At 43.5% G+C, this 20,241-nt stretch overlaps 1 protein-coding gene across 1 annotated transcript in view; it reads right to left on the bottom strand.

The window, feature by feature from the left end:
- The window catches only part of FBXO32 (F-box protein 32), a 38,690-nt gene extending 18,815 nt beyond the window's left edge, over nucleotides 1–19,875 (bottom strand). The window contains exons 1-4 of the mRNA XM_081266583.1: nucleotides 17,423–19,875; nucleotides 11,251–11,363; nucleotides 9,997–10,046; nucleotides 8,785–8,877 (exon numbers count right to left, since the gene is read on the bottom strand). Coding sequence (XP_081122709.1) covers nucleotides 8,785–8,877; nucleotides 9,997–10,046; nucleotides 11,251–11,363; nucleotides 17,423–17,538 — 372 coding nt within the window. The 5' untranslated portion in view covers nucleotides 17,539–19,875. The remainder of the gene's footprint in view (nucleotides 1–8,784; nucleotides 8,878–9,996; nucleotides 10,047–11,250; nucleotides 11,364–17,422) is intronic.
- Nucleotides 19,876–20,241: the final 366 nt, after the last annotated feature.

Genomic DNA, 20,241 nt, shown 5'->3' on the forward strand with positions numbered 1-20,241 from the left:
GAGGGCTCTGGGCTCCTCCTGAATTCCACCGTGTCATTGTGGTGTGGCCTGTGTGGTGATCAGGCCTGATCTGTAGTGACTGGTTAAGCAGTAATAGGAATGAGGCTGTGCTACTAGAGGAAGGGGTGGTGGTCACCACTTGCCCAAACCACATCCTGCTCTTCAGCTTTAGCTCTTGCTAGTTTGGAGATGATGAGTTGGAGAAAAATCTAGTTGCAGGCAATGCGGAAGAACAAATCTCAGAATGCACATCAACCACAACTGAAGTGACATTTGGAAGACACACAGGCAGGAGAGAGTTCCCTCCTACATTACTCACATAAAAGCAAGCTCCTTCTCTTCCCTCAGTGCATCCTAACATCACACTCTTATTTGTAAAAATACATCAGTGCATATCACTTCCATGCTTAAAATCCTCAAATGGGGCTGGGGTTGTAGCTCAGTGGTAGAGCTCTTGCCTAGCACATGTGAGGCACTGGGTTTGATCTTTAGCACCACATAAAATAAATAAATAAAATAAAGGTATTGTGTCCATCTACAACTTAAAAAAAAAAAAAAAAAGTAACAAAAATAGCAGCTTCCCTTGCCTGTTAGTTTAGAAGGTCAAAACCACATGGAGGTTAACCATGAGGCTGTTGCCCAAGCATACTCTATCTCATGGGAGATTGTTAAGAACAGAAGTTATGCTCCAACTCTTCCATCTCCCATGACAGCAGGGCTCTGAAGCTTGACTGGAAAGTCTGCCACTGTTATCAAAGGCAGGAAAGAGGACCAGCCTCAAGAAGCCCCAGCCATGTCTCACGCTCAGTACCCAAGTTGGGTGCCCACCAGAAGGTGATGTCTTTTGCAATAAACTCTTGGTTATATTAGGCAGGGCCTCTGCCTGCACTCAGTGCCGTGCACTTCCAAGACCCTTATTTACTCAATGGATAACACAGAGCATGAGCCTGGAAAGTTTTGTCCTGACTTTGAGCTTGAACACTGACAGGTTGGAAGAGGAAAAATTTCAGCAGCATTAATAATCTTCAGGCATGTCAAGATTGGGTAAATATTATTTGCAAGCGAAACATCTTTCTAACTGAGGGAGTTAAAATAGCGAGGGCCAAGTTTACATGAATTAATCGTATCCTCAGCTGAGAGGAACTTGCCTCTCCATCTTTCACTGATCCCAATTAATTTTGATGTTACATCGGTGCCTGGTTCTGAGCAACAATGGTTAGCTCAGTGATCTTTCTTAAACTGATATCCCCACCTCTATTCTGATTTTATGAGGCTGAATGTCACACTGTCCTCAGCCCTCACCCATGATCACTCCCCTTCACTTCCATTCTTTCTCATATCCAGGTTTCTGCTCATGTCATTTGTCCCTTCAAAGCCTTCCCCCTGCCTCTCCATCTGCCAAATCCTGGTCATCCTTCAAAGAAGCAGATTCTCAGGTTCTACCTCTCCCAAGAAACCACTTGCTCCTAGCCAGTACCAAACTCAACTTGTTCATTAAATGTTGTGTCTTGTCACCCAAAGTAGGCTGGAAGTACCTGACAAGCAGGGGCCAGATCCCCCGTGATTCTCAAGTGGCTAAGGCACTGTGAATTTGTGGCCTCAAAACAGAAGTTCATGGACTCAAAGGCTTTCTCTTGAAGCACTTTGCCCCCTGTGGAGACCTAGCAGGAGGATAATGGGAATTTGCTCCTGGACACTGTCGATCTCCTTCTTTAATGGAATCAAGAGACCTTCAGATACTAGTTGCTCAGAGCACAGTGTCAGATACCCTCAGGAACATTCCTCCTTGGATGAGCAAAAGTCTACTGAACTGACACTTAAAAACTTAGTTACCTATCCAATTTGGCATGTTCCTCTGTATAATAAGCATCAACTCAGCTTAGAGATCTAAGTCAATTTCAACATAAAATATGTTTCTGAGCCTTTTGTGCTATGTGTTTAGATTCTGAGTCCTCAAGAAAAGCATTATACAAACTGGCATGCTTTTGATCCAGTGGTTTCCAAAATAAAATCAGATAGGAAAATACAAAGTCATCATCACTCATGATCATTTCTGAGAGTCCCTTTCAGGTGGAGTCACAGCCCTTCTCTGTTGACTTTGTTGCTGTGTGGCAGCTGGCCACCTTCCCTCTATTCCAGATACCACCAGTTTTATGGCCCAGGTGGCAGGGCCACCCTCCATCACAGAAAGGCCACCAAGTATGTTTAGCACCAAGTTAATCCCCAAGGTCATTGAAGCAGAGGAACCTATGTGCAGGGCCAGGCTGCTCATGCTAATCATGACCCGCAGGGGCTTGGCAACAGCATGCTCTCAATTTAAGGCACTGGGTTTAAATTTGAGTCATTGGGCCATATTCAACCTTTTGTTTGCCAAACCACCAGTCAACTTAAACTAAAACATGTTTTTGGAAAATGCACTTCAGGGGTGGTAGGAATGCAGAAACTTTCTGGAAATATTCAAATAGACTTAGGGTGGTAATGTGGGGGGAAAAAAAAAAAGAATGTGCATTGGTTTAGGCTGTGATGTTCTTTTTTGCTGCAGGAGGGTGGGTTGCAAATTTTACTTGTCCTTCCTGATCAAGTAACACATATGGGTTAGTATACTCTAGTCAGGGAAATTAGTACTCAAGTTCTGCATGACCTTCTGGGGCTGATAATGACAGCTACAGTTACCATATAGTTGCCCTCATTCTCATCCCATAGAGAGAGCTGGAAGTGATGATCAAGGACATCCTGACATGATTTCTCCTGTAAGACAGTGTGTGCAAATAATTTAGTGATTATAGAAGAGGGCAGGCTCCATTCTGAACTTCTCCATCCAAGATATGTGGTGGAGGGGAGAACACACTGGAGCATGAGTCAGGACCAGATTAAGGTCCTGTTTTGCCTCTGCATCCCTTTCTGGCTAGGTGACCTTGTGCAAATCACTCGGTCCCATGGCTTCTGCTTCCTCATCTCTAAAATGGGTAACAACAACTGCCTTCTGAACCACCTGATGATGCTCATCAACAAAATAAAAGTACAGGGATGTGATCAGCAAACTGCACAGTAACAGACTTATCATATGTTAATTCATAGCATCTGGAAATATCAGAAGCCATTTCAAAATCATGACTTTCTGAAATACTGCTTTTCCAAGGTGCCCTGTTCCTTGTTTATTCCCCACCCTGCAGCTCCCTCCTGCTTGCCAGATGATGGTGCATGAAGTAGCTTCACCTTCAAAGCCTCTTCTCAAACCTGTGCAATCTCCTCCTAGTCAGATTTAAATGACTAGTCATCAGCAGAGCTCATGGGCTTCTTATCACACAGGCACTGTGACCTGCTTATCTCATTCAGTGTCAGTCACAGCTCTGGGAGGAGTACTATGATCATCATTCCCATGTAGCAGGTGAATGAGTGAGGCCTGTCCAGGATCATGCTCAACCAGCCTGTGGCCATTCTCTTAGCTGATCCTGAATCATAAAGTACACTGCTACTTTTGTCCAAATGGAATATTCTGCTCACTGGTCTCTGAACAGACCTGAGTCCTGCTTGCCTCCACTCAGTCTATCCCTACTCAAGACCAGTTCAAACCCCACCTTCTCCTTGAAGACTTTTTCAGCTACCCTGCCCACATGATCCTACCTCTGGAAGTTCATAGGCCATCTGGCTCTGCTACATCTTGGTAGTTTCAAACTCTCTTATGTTGATGGCTCAGGTAACTTCCTTTAATGCATATTCCTCAAATAACCAGTTAGATGGTAAAGCAGTGGTCAACAACTTTTTATGTAAAGGCCAGATCATGAATGTTTTAGACTTACAGGCCATAATAACTCTGTTGCTCAACTCTGAACCCAACTATGCATTTAGCACAGAAAGAGTATTGACAATATTAATGAATGAACATAGCTATGTTACAATAAAATATTATGGATACTGAAATTTGAGATGTATATAATTTTTGTTATAAAATAGTATAGTTTTTATTTGTAAGATATTAAAAAATATACAAATCATTCTTAGCTTGTAGTCCATGCAAACATAGGTAGTAGGCTGTATAAGCCTAAGGGCCAGCAGTTTGCTGATACCTGCAGTAGAACTTAATGCAGGGTTGTATCTATTTTATCTTCCTATTTCCCTCACTGGATAGTGGCAGGGCCAAATGACAGGAGCACAGATTCTGGAATAGTACAAATCTGAGTTCAAGTTCCAGTTCTACTCAGCAATCACAGTTACTTAGCTGTTGGTTCCTGCCCTTTTTAAGCTATGCTTTTTATTGGTATGGTTCAGTTTTTATCTTCATTTATCTTATTCCAATAATGCAGTTTTCTCAACTGACTCCATGGGGAACAGGGATAGGCACTTGGGTAAATGTTGATGTTTTCTGTTGTTGAGCCTCACTAGCGAGAGCATAGGGATTTAAAAAATGTACACAAGTTCTAAGCACCCATTCTAAGCAAATAGGCAAATGTCCTCCAACCCCACATTGTATCTGTTCTGCAAATTGAGACTTCCTTGTCCCATCAGCCCAGATGTAGAACACCTATAAAAACTTACATTGAGTAATATACCACTTATATTAACTTTGAAATAATTATTATGTTCACAGAATTGAAAACTTGGGACTTATTGGATTAATTGCCGAGGAAAGATGACTGCATATGTTTAGATCCTACCTCCTTCCTGAAAAATAAATTACAATTCTTTTTGAAACTTATATAACATTTTCATATCCGTTATCTTTATTTTACTACTGTATTTTCCATTCTCACAAAATGTTTTAATACAGATATGATTACTCCAGTGTTATAGTTTAGAGAGGTACAATGGCAGATTTGCAGATGGTGTCCCAGCTAATAAGCTTTGAATTCAAAGTGGGAAGTCGAAGGGGCTGTTCCCTGTCCATTACTGCATTCATTCCCAATGGACCACAGTATATACCCCAGAAGTCATATCCAAAATTTAATTCTTCAGGGTCTGTTGTTTAAAAATCCATTATGCAAAATATAACATTTGGGCTCCAAAGTCATTTCTGAGCTGATGTGCAAACTTGAAAACTCATTGGGATCACCTGGCTAACCTTTTAAAGGGGGCAATACCTGAGTACTGTCTTCAGCTAATTAAGTCTGAAGTTCTAGAGGCAGGCCTCTGAAGTCTATCAAGCCTCGTAGTTGACTCTAATGTGCAGTCAGGGCTGAAATCCACTTAATTCTCTGACCTCTCTGTACCTGATTAGTTAGCACCCATTTTCTCTTGGTCACCAACTGTCAATCCCATGACTGTCTCAGCCACCAGAAGCCTCTGGTCTTGAGGAAGAAGATAAGCTACTTTTGTAAATGGACTTCCACAAATAGGTAAGTTGCTACTTCTAATTATTTTCAATAATAGCTCAACTTGTGTTTAATTCATTGGGGGAGTATAAGTGATGCAGCAGGGACATTGTGCATAGTTTGAAGCCAATTAAAATGACAAGCAGATGTCATTTAAAAAATTTTTTAAAATTTATAACAAATTTTTTTTCAGATCCCCAAAATTCCATGAAATTTTCATGCTGATAGAGATGTTAGCATTTTGAGGCAGCAGTGTTGACTATCTCTTTAATTATCTCTGCATGTCTCTTTTTTGGAAGATGACAGCTAGCATGAACATTAAAAAAATAAAACAAAGCCAGATGCAGTGGTGCATGCCTGTAATACCGGTGGCTTGGGAGGCTGAGGCAGGAGGATCATAAGTTCAAAGCCAGCCTCAGCAATGGCGAGGCACTAAATAACTCGGTAAGACCCTGTCTCTAAATAAAATACAAAATAGGGCTGGGGATGTGGCTTTGTGGCCTAGTGCCTCTGGGTTAAATTCCCAGTACCTAAATAAATAAATAAATACATGAATAAATAAATAAAAATTTTTAAAAAGTTAAAAAATAAAATAAAAAACTGTGTGTGTGTCCTGGGGAGTGAACCTAGGGCCTTGCACATGGCAAGCAAGCACTCTACCAGTCAGTTACAGTCCCAGCTTTTTTTTTTTTTTTTTTTAATTTTTGAGACAGGGTCTCCCTAAGTTGTCAGGTTGGCCTTGAACTTGAGATCCTCCTGCTTCAGTCTGTCAAGAGGCCGGGATTACAGGCATGTGTTTTCATGCCAGCTGAATATAGGAAAATTTAAAGATGTACTTTGGCTTTAAAAACTTTAAACCTTTTTTCCCCCAAGTGGCCCTGAAAACTGACTTAGCTCTTTAATGGAACCAAACAATCATCGTGTCATCAAACCACCATTAGGTCCAAGTAGTAAGACAGGGATAATATGTTGGCAAGTAACTCTGCAGAGTTGGTTTAAGGATAAGAAAAATATATGAGAAGTATAATGAGTTCCTAAGAAGAAAAACCTCAAAACATAGTGCCTATCATTAAAATGTTTTAAGTTCTCTATAAAAATAACATATTATTTCTCAAATTACAGAGGCCTCTAACAGTGAAGGGGAAAAAATATTGTTCTTTCCAAAACAGAAATGTTTTTCCACTATTTCTGAACCTATTTAACTTTGAAAGCATTCAGTAATTTCTGTCTTTAAGATTACTTAAAGGCATGCACTCATGATGTATCTTACAACCAGACTATCAGACACAAGTTCTGTGTGCCAAATTTTAATCAAGTGCCAGATTACCCAATTACTATTTTTTTAAAGAATTCTTTTATTGCAATCTAATTTCTTTTTTTTAAGAGAGAGTGAGAGAGGAGAGAGAGAGAGAGAGAGAGAGAGAGAGAGAGAATTTTTAATATTTATTTTTCAGTTATCGGCAGACACAACATCTTAGTTTGTATGTGGTGCTGAGGATCGAACCCGGGCCGCACGCATGCCAGGCGAGCGCGCTACCGCTTGAGCCACATCCCCAGCCCCCAATTACTATTTTTTTAAAGGAGAAATACATCTTTATCAACCACATTGAAAAGGCATTTTATAGGGAATCAATAATAATTTTGGTAAGCAGGTAATATTAAATATTAGAAGCTGACTTTGGTGGATTGTGGTCTGCATGTATAATATATCCCAATGTTTCCACAGCTACCCTATAAAATTGGGTCCAGTCCCTCTTACAGTGGAGGAGAACGAGTCTTCAGGTGAAAATCAGAGGATCTGGGACCTGACTTCAGGACATTTTACTTTAAATCCTTGGCTTACATGGAATTTATCATAAAACTTAAGAGTATGGACCCTAACACTGCCCAGGTTTCAAATCCTGATATTGTCTCTTTTGTAGCTTTGTGACCTTGGACAAGTCATTTACTTTGCTAACCTGCCTGTCATTTGTTTAAATGAAGCTTGCAGAAGTGCCTATGCTTCATTGGGTTTCTGCAAGGATAAAAACTGAGACTGCACACAGTTGCCTGAAATTATATTTCCACTATTATGGTCCTTATTCCTTTGCTTTATTTTATTTTTATGAAAGAAAATATAGGTAGGAAGAAAAACCATCTAAAAAGGGACTGTTTTAATGATCAGTCTGTAGCAAGACATCAGATCTAGGTGTCTTCCTCTAACACAAAAGATGGAAACTATTCGTATTCTTAGCAACAGAAGTTTCAAGATCTCCCTGGGCCTGTTTCCAACCAGCCTGGACTAGTTTGCAGGCACTAGGAGGACTAGGTGACCTCCTTAAACTGGCAGAGTCATGCTGAATGACACAAACATCTCACCCAAGAAAGGTTCTTATTTTCACGGATTGGAAACAGGGCTTAGCTGGGAGTGTACTGATCTGCACATGCCTCAGAGGCTCCACTCAGCGCTTCTAACCTGCAGGCTGGGTTTTGACCAGGTCAGTTTGCACGGCCAAGCTTGCATCTGCCCAGATGACAGGTGAATGATCAGGCCTCAAGAGGCTTGAATGTCATCACTCTGGCTGAGCTTCTGCAATCATCTGACTCTGTGACACAGAACTGAGAAGCCCAACAACTCAGAAAAAGAAAAATTAAAACCAAACCAAGCAACACCCACAGGGGGAAATTTCCCTCCTACTTCAGAGCCTGAAACCCAAACAGCTGCTACCTCCCCTGGTGAGCCACCAACAAAAATGGGCAAGGGACCTTCAGGGGGAATAACAACAACAGTCACCCAAATGGAAAGAATCGATGGCTTGGAAGTCATGGTCAGCTTATTTGCTTTAATCCCAGTAGTATTCATTAATTAATTGTGAAAACTCATTTTTTTTTCTAAAATAAAGTTTAAAATGGAAATCAATAGATGTCAACAGGCAGTTTTAGGATTTAGGTAGACAGGGGACTAAGTGCCATTGTCACATGGGCATGGGGGTGGAAGTGAGTCATAGAAGGCCACATTGAGATGCTGTAAACCTATCCAGTTTTGTGTCCTCAAGTAAGAATTCCTTAGGGTCACTCAGAGTCAGCCAAAGCAGAATAGGAAAGGGACAATCAGATGCAGAAGGTTTTAAAACAAGCCAAAGTATATTAGGGCTTGGTTCCTGCCGTAGTGTCTCTTGCTCATGTTGCTACCTGCAACACATTCCCATTTGTCCATTGGGTGGGCTCAAGGGACTGCAGTGAATTTTCAGTTGAGGGGACCGGCTCATGAACAGACTGACTTACTGAAGGAGTATGGCAGTCCCTGTATGTCAGGGTCGATCTCAAGGACATCCTCACCTAAGACCTTGAAGAGGGAGGTTGGGAACCTTTTTTTCTGCTTGCCTCGAAACACTCAGGGTCCTGAACTGCTGTCTTCTGAGGAAACTACTTCAGGAAACCCAAACAGACAATTCAACATGAGAATCTGGATAAGCTTTGGGCTCTTGAGACTTACCCGTACTACGTAGTTGAATCTTCTGGAATCCAGAATGGCAGTTGAGAAGTCCAGTCTGTTGAAAGCTTCTCCCAAAGTGCAGTATCCATGGCGCTAAATGTAAAACAAAGACACAGAAGTGATTCCTGCCATGCAGAGGTTGTTCTCTGGAACAATCCAACTGGACTCTACCAGACAAGCTTGATGCCTGTCTTAGGGAACCTGGGCATTGGTATTTCCTGCACCATGAGTCCCTGGGGGGGGGCACCAAGAAGGGTGATGTGTCTGGCAGTTGCTTTTGTTGGGGACTACCATGAGAAATGTCCCTTTCATGACTTAAACCATCTGGGCTCTTTTTCTCTGCATACGAGTTTGGGAAAATATTTCTGGAAGCTGAATATATGATGGGGAGATGACAATGGCAAGTGACTGTGATACATTCCCCAGAGAACTAGATGCACCTGTGTCAACTGTGGCACCAATCTGCTCACACTAATAGCACCTTTTAAAAAACTCTTTGAGAGGAAGTAAAAAGAAGTTTTGATCTTTTGCCTATGAATGCACAAGGCATTGGGAGTCGAGAGCTCTGGCTCACAGTCCCAGCTCTGCTCTGCGTATCTGGGTGGTCTGTTCTGACCCTCTCTGGGCCTCAAACACTGAGTGAACTAGAAGTTTTCCAAGATCCCCAATAGCGATAGAAATCCCATCCTCCAGACATATTGCCTTGTGTCCTAGTTGTCTGAGCAAGTGCCTGTGCAGAGAGAAACGGTACAAAATGGTTTGTCAAGTGCCATACAGATGTCGTGAATGCACTGTCTTGTCTCCTCCGACATCATGCTGAGCAGGCTCTGGAAACTTCTATTAGATATAGTGATTAGCCCTTGCAGGACTAACCCTTAACAATGTCTGGAGAGATCTTAAAATAACGGAAGGTACTGTCCTCAGGAAAAATCCAGAGCTGCTTCATATTACAGTTGAGAGACGGATACATTCATCTTTATAACACACTTTTACATACGTTATTTCACTGGACTACTGGGGAGTCCACTTAGTGGCTTTTGCTTCTCTCTCCCTGTGGTCCCAAACTCTGATGGCTGGGCCACAGGCTGCTGGCCTTCACCATATGCACCAAAGATGGCAGGATTGGAGGTAAAGCTGCTGCCTGATTCTCTCTGTCCCTTCAGGGAGGTGTAAGGCTAGGCATGAAGGTTTAATAAACAGGTCAGTGCTCACCTCTTTTGTACTTCCTTTGTGAACATAGATCCATTTTTCTTGATGGAAATCTGCAGAAACAAAAAACAAAACACAGCTTGTTTAAAATTTGTCATGTGCTCAAGATTTTAAACTGACTCTTTTTTCCCCCACTTATTCCAAAGCTTAAAAAGTTTCAAAAAAAAAAAAAAAAAAGACTAACAGGAAACAAAGACGAATGGGGGGAGAGAAAGGGAGAGAGAAGGGAAAGCATATGGAAATTGTAGGAGACCTTCAATAATACACAAAATTATAAGAGGTTATGAGGGGCAAGGGGGAGGGGGAAAAAGGGGAGAGAATTGAACAACAGCAGAGGAGGTAGAGAGGGAAGATGGGAGGGGAGGGGAGGGGAGGGGGGATAGTAGGGGATAGGAAAGGTAGCAGAATACAACAGTCACTAATATGCCATTATGCAATAATGTGAGTATGTAACAGATGTGATTCTGCAATCTGTATTTGGGGTAAAAATGGGAGTTCAAAACCCAATTGAGTCTAATGTATGAAAGATGATATATCATGAGCTCTGTAATGTTTTGAATAATCAATAAAAAAAAAGTTTCAAAAAAGAAAAAAAAAAGACGACGACGACTCTAGTGACAATCTAAGAGGATACAAATGCTGAGTTTTTGCAGCATACAAATACTGAAGCTATAATTTTCTTTGTCTAAAGCATTTAAAATCATCAATAGTCAGTTTTAGTATACAAACCCCCAAATTAAAAGAAAATCTAATATCCAAGTATAAGTTTGTTTTAAATGTTAAACCTAAAACTTACATAAATCCATAAAAGTACAACAGATAACATGCAGTTGAAATGGAATAAACTAAAATAATTCATGTTTATTAATAGAGTTTTATACCCTCTGCTAATAACTAAAGCATCTAGAAATATTAATTTACAAGGAAAGAGAAAAAAATCTATTTTCAAAGCTTCAAAACACAGTTCCAAATAAAAGTAGTTGCTGGAATTGATTTAGCTGACAGCATCACCGTATAATAACTATATGGCCTATGTCAAATACAAGTGACACACAGGGAAAAAAACACCCTAAATAGCAAATAACTTATGAAGAAGATTATAAAGAATAAGTTGATCTTGCTTGCAAAATGCACAGTCAGATTTCTGGGTGCAACTTCTGTGATGTCTGATGTTCGACGTGGAAATTTTCTCCCCCAAGAACCAATGATAACTCTGTTCAAACAACTTTCCTCTTAAGTTAAAAACAAATGGCTTACATTGAGTTTTGGTTTTGCTATTCAGTATGTCCTTCTTTCTCTTCTTGGCTGCAACATCATAGTTCAGGCTGTTGAAAAGATTCTCCTTGTTGTATACTTCCTTGTTGCAGTAACTATGGGTAACAAGACAAGAGGATGAGCTGTGACAGCTACACTTTAACATGAGTTGTTTCTATCAATAACACATGGGGTCATAAAACACAATCATACAGGCTTCTCAAACAAGAGAAAACGATAAAATAATTACTCAAAAGAAGTCCACACAGGCATAGACTTCTCTTTTTTAGGATGAAATACTGTCACCTCTGTGTGGAAGGCAGGGATGGGGGCTTCTAATTCTTTTGAATCCTCTAACAAGGCCTGCCATTGTCATTTGATACACAGTACTTCCCTCTCTAAGGGCAGTGCAGGGTACTACAATGTCACTTTAAACAAAAGCCACAAATGGGGGAAGGGCCATTACTGGTATCACTGTACTGTACAGTGCCTACATTTTCCAAAGGCAGCTCCTCCAAGTTGCTGCTTTTTCTTCTTTTATTTGAAATATATATTTTAGTTGTAGATGGATACAATACCTTTATTTTATTTGTTTTTATGTGGTGCTGAGGAACGAACCCAGTGCCTCACATGTGCAAGACAAGTGCTTTACCACTGAGCCACAACTCCAGACCTGCTTTTGCTTCTTTTAAAACAACTTTATTGAGATATAATTCATATACCATGGAATCCACCATTTAAGGCATACCCAAGCCCATTTTTCTATTATGAGCCTGCCATGTCTTAACTCTTGCAGGGCTGAGGATCAAGCCCAAGGTCTTGTCCAGGCTCTACCACTGAGCCATACCCCTAGTCCCATCATATCTTTAAGAAATGACTGCATTTACAAAAATCTGACATATGAATTCCACTTCTAGCAGATGTTTAGGGTACAGTGCTAGCTGTTTAGTTTCCTTGACCAAAACTAAGCATCCTGCTACAAGGTGAAGACCTTGGGTTCTAACTAAAACAAGGTAAAGCCTTAATTCATAAATTTAGAAAGTCTGAAAAGATACAGAGGCGTACCTATCCAATTCACAGGTCATCAAAGGATGGGCAGGTTCAGCTTGGGGCCAGGTGTACATTTCCTGCAGCAGGCTGTGGTAGGGGTGACAGGTTCTATTCCACCTGGCTAGGTGACCTCAAAGTGAATCTCTAAATAGTTTCCTCAGAAAGGATGAAATATTGAGCTACAGTGAAAAGATAGGTTCTCTAACTCCCTCAACGCACATGAAGTACACAAGGTACGATTTTCAATCACAGTAAAACATCAATTAGGGTTTGTTTTTTTTTTTTTTGGTGACATCATCAATATGTTAGAGTCCTTCAGTTTTTCAAATTTCTCTGCTGATTTAAAATGTGCTTTGATTTATATCATGTTAGACTTACATCTGTTGGGTCAAATGAGGCCCACCTGTACTCCATGCCATGCCTTGTGAAGGTGGTAGGAGAGAGGGTTTGAAATGGTTTTCAGTGTCTTTGCTGTGACAGTCTCTTAAGTCCCACTTCAATTAATATAATAAGTATCTTACAGGCTTACACCGCAATGCCTAGTAATATATGACACATAACTTTTCTAGACCCAAGATGTGGTGGATCATCAATCATTTGTTAATCTTCCTTCTCAAAAGCATACTTAATACCATTGATTGAGTTTCCTAATGTCTTAGCCTTCTCCTTTTCATTCAGGGAAACAGGATATTTTTAGGTTTCAGATAGGGTAATGTCCTCTGTCAGAGGCACTTTCTTAAGCAAGCCAAGGGTGGATGTTTTGGGCCAGGCTTTGTGTAACATGTGAGCGTGTGTTTGTCCACTTGCATTACTAGAAGGGGTACAAATCACTGGCCAGTGGATTATCTCCTCCAAGGTCAGCAGGAAGAAAGGGGTAGAACAATGACAACAGAACTCTGAGTCCCTGAGGCTAACTTAGGAAATTTTACTCAAAGCTAGGGAAAAGAGAAAAAGGTGGTTGAAGGGGTCTGTGGTGTACCAAAGCAAGGCTAGAACATTCTGTGTGCAAAAATACCACATGAAGGCTCATTTTTAAAGACAGTTTGCTTGCGTATATGTGCACATACATACCCCTTCCAAACAACAAAAACCTACATTAGAAATTCCATGTATGGGGAACCATACAATGAAGCTATCTTAGTCTCCATCATTCAATTAAGGTTCAGCAGAAACTTTGCAGAGCTGGGGCCACAGGTTGTGACCATTCCTTAGAAATTGTAAATACTTATATTTCATCTCATTCTTCTCTAATTGAAAACATTCTTCCAGGGAATTCAAGCATTTGCTGCCCTCACAGAAGCACTAAGAGCCTGCTTTAAGCCCGAGTGACTCATTTCAAAAGGGAGTTAAAAGGAATTTTGCATAATTGATGATGCTCTCTCACTGTAGGATGTAGAAAAGTTTTAACCAAAGGGAAACCCTATACTTCTCCTTTGGTATTAGGTTTTGAATTCCGGAGGTAGGCCTGGAAGGAAGGGCCATGGCATTTGTTTACATTGCCTGCTTATATGTTTTCTTTTAAGCAATAATATATTCAGTTAGAGGCTATTTTGAGAATTCAATTATGTCCATTTCAAGGAAATGCAAAGCCAATGGAAAATTACAACTGAAAGTTTTAACACACACACACACACACACACACACACACACACACACACAAAACCCCACCACTTAGGAATCACAGCATTTATTTAAAAAAAAATAAATAAACAAAACCATCTTAAGGAGATTGCTTTCTTTACCAAATTCAATAATAATAGCCAGGATGTTGCTATTTTGTAGTCAGTTCTTACTATCTTGATTTTTATAGACCCAGGCCTAGAATAAGAAGTACCTCCCCTGTGCAGCCCCACATCATCATCAAACACAGACCAAGATACTCTAAGACAACTTTAGAAAAGGTGGAAATATGTCAAAATAATACTATAAATAAGACCACATTAGCAACAGATAAAGGGGGGATTGGAAAAAAAATAGAACCCCATTTCTTATTTCATTTGCAATAAAAACCAAATAATAAAGTCATGTCCTGCCCCAAAGTAGTTACATAGCCTTGATTAAGGCCAGTGAGATTTTGATGCTAATTTTCTGTAAGACATATCCAAATGGCCAAAAGCTAGTCCCAGATTACTCTGTGAGACAAACAGCCTAGTGTATGAAGCTCTTAGAATAGTGTCTTGCACATAGTAAGCACTCATAAAATCTTAACTATTATTTTTATCCAGAGCACCAAGGCAAACTTCCTGCTTCCTGGTCTAGACTTAGCTACACAGTAAAGCAACAGTCAAGTGAGTTTTCAGCTGCAGAAGTGCGGGCTTGGAAAATAGAGCCAACATTACTCATCCTGGGGGTGGATGTGGGTGGTGGTGATGGTGGTGAGGAGGGCAGTTTGGTCCCCTCAACCCCATTTCCTTGAAGCATTCTTGGCTCAGACCAATTCATGCTCAGCTCTTGCCTTGAAATTTTAAACTGCCACCAAATTTAACACTTGCCATTCCTCTTCTATCTTGCATACTTTCAACTTTTTGAGAAGGGGCTCTGCTTTAAGTTTTTCAGAGCCTTTCATGGTCTTGGGAGGCACCTGGCTGCCCTAGGATTTGTAACATTCTTTTTTTTTGGAGGAAGACAGGGACCTGGACCACAGAGCAGCCAACGGAGTCCAGAACAGGAGTGCTGTGCTTACAAGAATGGTCAACATTGAATAATAACCCCAGGCCAAGAACCATCAAATGCACCCTTCATTCCTTGCTCTTATTGGGCAGCTCACAGACTGGTACTTGGAATTCGAGAATGGGAAAAGGATCCCATACCTCTGTAGTCCTGTTTATGGTCCCCCACCTTTTCTTTGGGGGCCTTCCTTTTGTTTTCTCAGAACAGGAGAAGGCATTCAACCTCACCTGCATAGCCAGGCACTGGGCCCAAACCTGACATCACAGAGAAACCAAGACGGAAAACAGTGGAGATATTTGAGACTCAGACCTCAGAAGGCCAACTGCTTTTAAGAAGTTGGCAGACTTCTTCTGCTAAGTAAGGAAGGGGTTGTTTACAATTGTTGGGAAAAAAATACCCTGCAAACAAACAGCCAGCTGTTTTGCTGGGAGACTACACAAAGATTCCCAAACTCTGACTCATCAGAGGAGCACAGGTGGGCACTATATCAATTGCTCCTATCAGTAACCATGAGTGCTGAGTGTGACAGCTGGAGCTCAGAAGGTGTAAAGTGGGAGGAGGTTCCTCAAAGGGACAAAGGGGCCTGGAAGCTACCTGATCCCAGCTTAGTCTAAACATCTGGGAGTTTAAAACAGCTTCAGGTTCTCCATACTGTGGAGAGGGGAGGTGTCACTATTTCTTGAGGAGAGCACACCAGTTTATTTCAAGGAGCAGTTATTGAATTTCAGGCTCCCCATTTTTGAATACTTCCTGCTGAACAGAATCAACCACCACCCTACAAATGTATTTGGGTGAGACAAGGTGATACAAAGCTGGTTGCACCCCTACTGCACCGTCCTAGAAAGAATCTCAACTTTTATGCAGAAAGTCCCAGAATATTAGATCATTATTCCTTAGGGATAAGGAGGGAGGAAGAAAGTTTCCACTCTATCCCCTTCCCACTTAGTGGAGGGAAAATAATTTAGGCATAGTCTGGTGACAGCAGTTGCCTTTATTTTTCTGCAAACAATTTTTCTGTGAATAAGATTTCTGTATTGTGCTCTCCAACTCCCCTGGGACTGCCTCAAAGCATCTCTAATATAAAGGTTAATATGCTCTTGTCTCTACTGACAGATCTCAGCATTAAATAATTTGTTTCTCTTCATTCATGGACAAAGGGAATTTGATGCATTACAAATCACAAACAAATGGGAGGCTCTGGAGGTCAAGCTGCCAAAACAACCACATTTTCTTGATAGTTTTCTTACAATTTATTGCTCAGCCTTTATCCAAACAACCACTGGTAAATCTCAGTCAGCAGGAACCTGGCCCAGTTACAGAACTCTCCACTGAAGTCAATTTAAGGGTGCAGGGGCCAGTGGTTTAACCAAAGGCAATGGGAAAAGACACCCAAGGGTGACTCAGCTGCAGCAGCCCCTCCCCACCCCCATCAGCTTTCATCACCTTCTTCACTAGTCAAATGATTTCTCTTATTGGTCAAGGTCAGCCTCTCCAAGTGAACATGACTCTTTTCAGAACCCAGGATCCCTCTGAGAAACTGACAATCCCGGATCCTGTTCTCAAACATTCAAATGGTCCCACGACCATTTGATTCAGGGCCACATAAGTTATTCTTTGTATTTGTGTTAACGAAGCTGAGCATGGAACTCAGAGGACCTCAGATTTTCCACCAGCCTGGCAGAACTCAGGGGAGACCTCAAGTCCCCAGGGGTCTTTCTGCAGCTGGCAGGCATCCCTAGAAATGGGAGTGTGCTCACTGTACCAAGACTGATGAAAGGGCCACTTAGAAAACAGGTGGCTAGTGCTTCGTCTGCCCCCGAAACGGGGTTTGTGGGTTTCATCGTCTGCCTCTGAGCAGCCTCTAGATATTACCATCACCGAGGAAGTCCGCCCAGGAGGCTGCTGCCCCAGGGACCATCTGGCCGCCCCTCCAGATTTCTCATTTTCTCGGCCTGCTCCGCCGTCGCCTGTGCGTGGGAAGAGCGTGGGGGCGCTCACGATGGGACCCACGTCCAATCGTCACCAGACTTATGACTAACGCGACTGGACACTTTGAGCCCCGCCACCCCGGCCATGAAAGGCGCACAGCCCACTCGCCCGCGCCTGCATAAGCGCAAATGCCTTTGGTCTATGGTGTCCAAAGGCAGAAGGTGCCTGAGTTGCGTGCATGTTTGTGGATAAGATCTGCAATTGTCAGGTTCCAGAGGGATCCAGGGTTCTGTAAGAAGTCATGTCCACCTGGAGAAGCTGACTTCAGTAGTAAGAGAACCCAAATTCCGGGTCTCCAGTGCTCTGGCGATTTCTGCAGAAGTCCGGGCAACCCACTCCCACACCCTCGGACAGGGCCCACCTCCTCATCCTGTCCCAGCCCAGCCTATCCTCATTCATCTGCCCTGCGCGCCCCAGGTCAGCCCAGCTCAGGTTTGCCTGGCTAGAAGGTGGAGGGTCCCCTCACCTGCTGAGGTCGCTTACGAAACTGCCGCTCTTCTCATCTAGGAAACGCTTCCAGCCATCGGCTGTCTTCACCCAGCTTTGCCCGGGGGATCGCCAGTCTTGCCCAAGGAATGGCATGGCACCGAGAGCGGACGCCACCCACTGACTGGACGAACTGATAGACTGGACCGGCCTGGCGGTGTCGGAGACCAGCCTCCCCCAGCGGATGCTCCGGGTGCAAGGCCCGCGATGTCTGAGTGCAGGGCTCTGGCGTGGAGGGTTGAGGGTTTGGGGGTGCGGAGCCGGTCCCCTGCGCTCTCAGTGGGCGCTGTCTCTGGGGAGGGTCGCGCGGCGCGTCAAGCTCCGGGAGTGCTGCGCGGCTGTCGGGGCCACAGTATTTATCCTGGGCCGCTGGCCCCGGCTCTTTGTTGCCGGAAGAGCGCCTGCTCTTAGCCCGGCCCCCCTCCCCGAGGCCACGTGGCTTTGTTTATGGGCTCGGCTAGTTTTCTAAGGCGCCCGCGGCTCCCGCTCCACTCGCCGTTGCACAACCGCGCGCGCGTGGAAACTTGAGGCTGCCTTGCCAGGCCAGATCTTCCACCACCCCTCAGTCCCCTGGCACCTTCGCGCCCCCTCCCAGCCCCCAGGGCGCAGCTGCCGCAGCCCGAGCGAGGCCTGGCGCTCGGGAAGCCGCGACCGTCCTCCTGCGGCTCCCGGGCTGGCGGAGAGCTGGAGGAGGCCGGCACGGCGCCTAGGTCACACTGCAGGGCAGGTGTGGGGAGGAGGACCGGTCACCTTCCTCCCAGAGCATCAAGATCGAGCCCTTCAGGCAGATCAGTTCTCGGGGGCCAGGCTCAGCGCAGCCGGGGGCAGAGCAGGGGCCGAAGCCTCCAGTCCTCTCTCCTGGCTAGGATTCCCCCCTCCCCCCCTTAAGGATCCCGGGTCGGAGAGTCGGGAGGAGGGGACAAACTCCACCCCTCCCCACCCCCAAGCTGTCATTAACAAGCCCGCTGTCAAGCCTGATTCCCCGGATGGCAAGGAAGGGGGAAGAAGGAGGCCCAGGAGGCATCTGGTGACCGAAGGATGGGATTGGAGAACAGAGCCCCATCCCACCCCAAGGACCCTAACCGAGCAGCGCTGGGCTCCTGGCTCGGCACCGAGCAGCTGGGGGGCAGGGTTAGGGCCTCTTAGCCCGGGTCACTGTCCCAACCCCGGCTAGGGCGCAGGGGCTGTGCTTCTGTTCCAAGGAACCACTGTCGTCTCCTTCCTTTTCCACGGTTCGTCCTCCTCTCGGCCTCAGCCATTGAATCATCTGGGGGGAGTATCAGGTCTCAAGTTTTGTTTTCATTTTGGAGAGAGTGGAGAGAGAGGCCCGGAACGTCCACCCTAGGACTTCGGTGCGTGGAGGTGCCCAGCGCGGGTGCGGAAGCCCTCTGTTAGCGCAGTTGATTAACCTAACCTGCTAACGGGCGAAGGGTCTAGTATGGGACTTTTCCCGATTGAAGGGACTGAGGGCCCGGAGAGGTGGTCAAACCAGTAACCTTCCCAGAGCCACAAGACTAGTTTTTCAACAACACTTAATACAATCTGAAACTATGGCTGTTTGCTTTTACTTTTTGTTTTTGGTAACAATCTGCCCCTCTCTGCAGAATGTCAACTCCGTGAGAGCTGGTCCTCCTCTTTTGGCACTCATCCAGCCCAGCACCCTGCCAGGTGCAGAGTTGATCTTCAGTAACCATTTCTTGTATGAATAAGTGAATAGACATGGGAGGCTGTGGCATGATTCTGGCCCTTTATCACCTCTAGTTCGCAGGACAGCTGGATTCATTTGGTGATTGGATGGCACAGGGCAGTAGCATGCTTCAGAATGGCTTCAGACTTGATTCTTAGTCCTGTCTCTGCAGCCATCCGGAGCTTCTCTTCCACTGTCCAGTGCAGTCTGGAAGACTGGGAGTAAGCAGAGAAACTGACTGTACCCTATGGGGCTAGTGCTGGAGGGGGAAGGAGATGTTTTTAATAAAGTCTGTTTCCAAGAAGTCAGGGCTTTTCAATTTAGGTTTCCCACCATAAATAATTTATTAGTGTAGTAATAGTAAAAAATAGCTTGTAAAAACACTGCAGAAGGTCCCAAACAAATGGTAAACATGCTAAGAGATGAGACAGTGCTGGGTTTGGTTTTTATTGGGGAGAACAGATTATTTGCAAGGAAGAATAATTAAAGGATGTGATTATTAAAGATGCATGCTAGTTACTAGTAAGTAAGCAATATCCTTGTAGAAGCCATAGAGGGCCAGAATATTAAAGATTCAATTTGAATTTTGTTAGAGTAGCAATATACTGCTGGCTCTATCTTAATAAACTTCATTTTCTCAACTGTCAAGGACTTCATTTTCTCAACTGTCAAGAACAATTGGCACCATTAATGTCTATGCTTCAGGATTTTTAGGAAGTGTAGTTGATTGGATTATTAGTACCAATTCTTCCTACCTTTGTAGTACTGTTATGCACCTGTACCCTTGCCATGGCCTCTTAGTGGGTGATGTGTATTTTTCCACTTCATGACATTGGGCTTGGCCATGGGACTTGCTTTGGCCAGTGGGATGCTAGTGGATGTGATCTGAGAAGAGGATATGGTGTGTGTGCTTGCTGGTTGACCTTTTATGTTTCTAGTTCAGTGAAAAAAGCATACCCTGGCTAGCCACCATTCTTTGATTTGCTTGAATGACATCATTGTGTTAGCAAGAAATAAATGTTTCTTGTTGAATGCCATTGATATTTTTGTGAACTTTTGTTACACAGCATTATTGTGTCTTTAGCTGAATGCTACAAAAGGTTGAGTAGCTG

Source organism: Spermophilus citellus (genome assembly GCF_964194105.1).
Source record: "Spermophilus citellus genome assembly, chromosome: 14".
NCBI classification, from domain to species: Eukaryota; Metazoa; Chordata; class Mammalia; order Rodentia; family Sciuridae; genus Spermophilus; species Spermophilus citellus.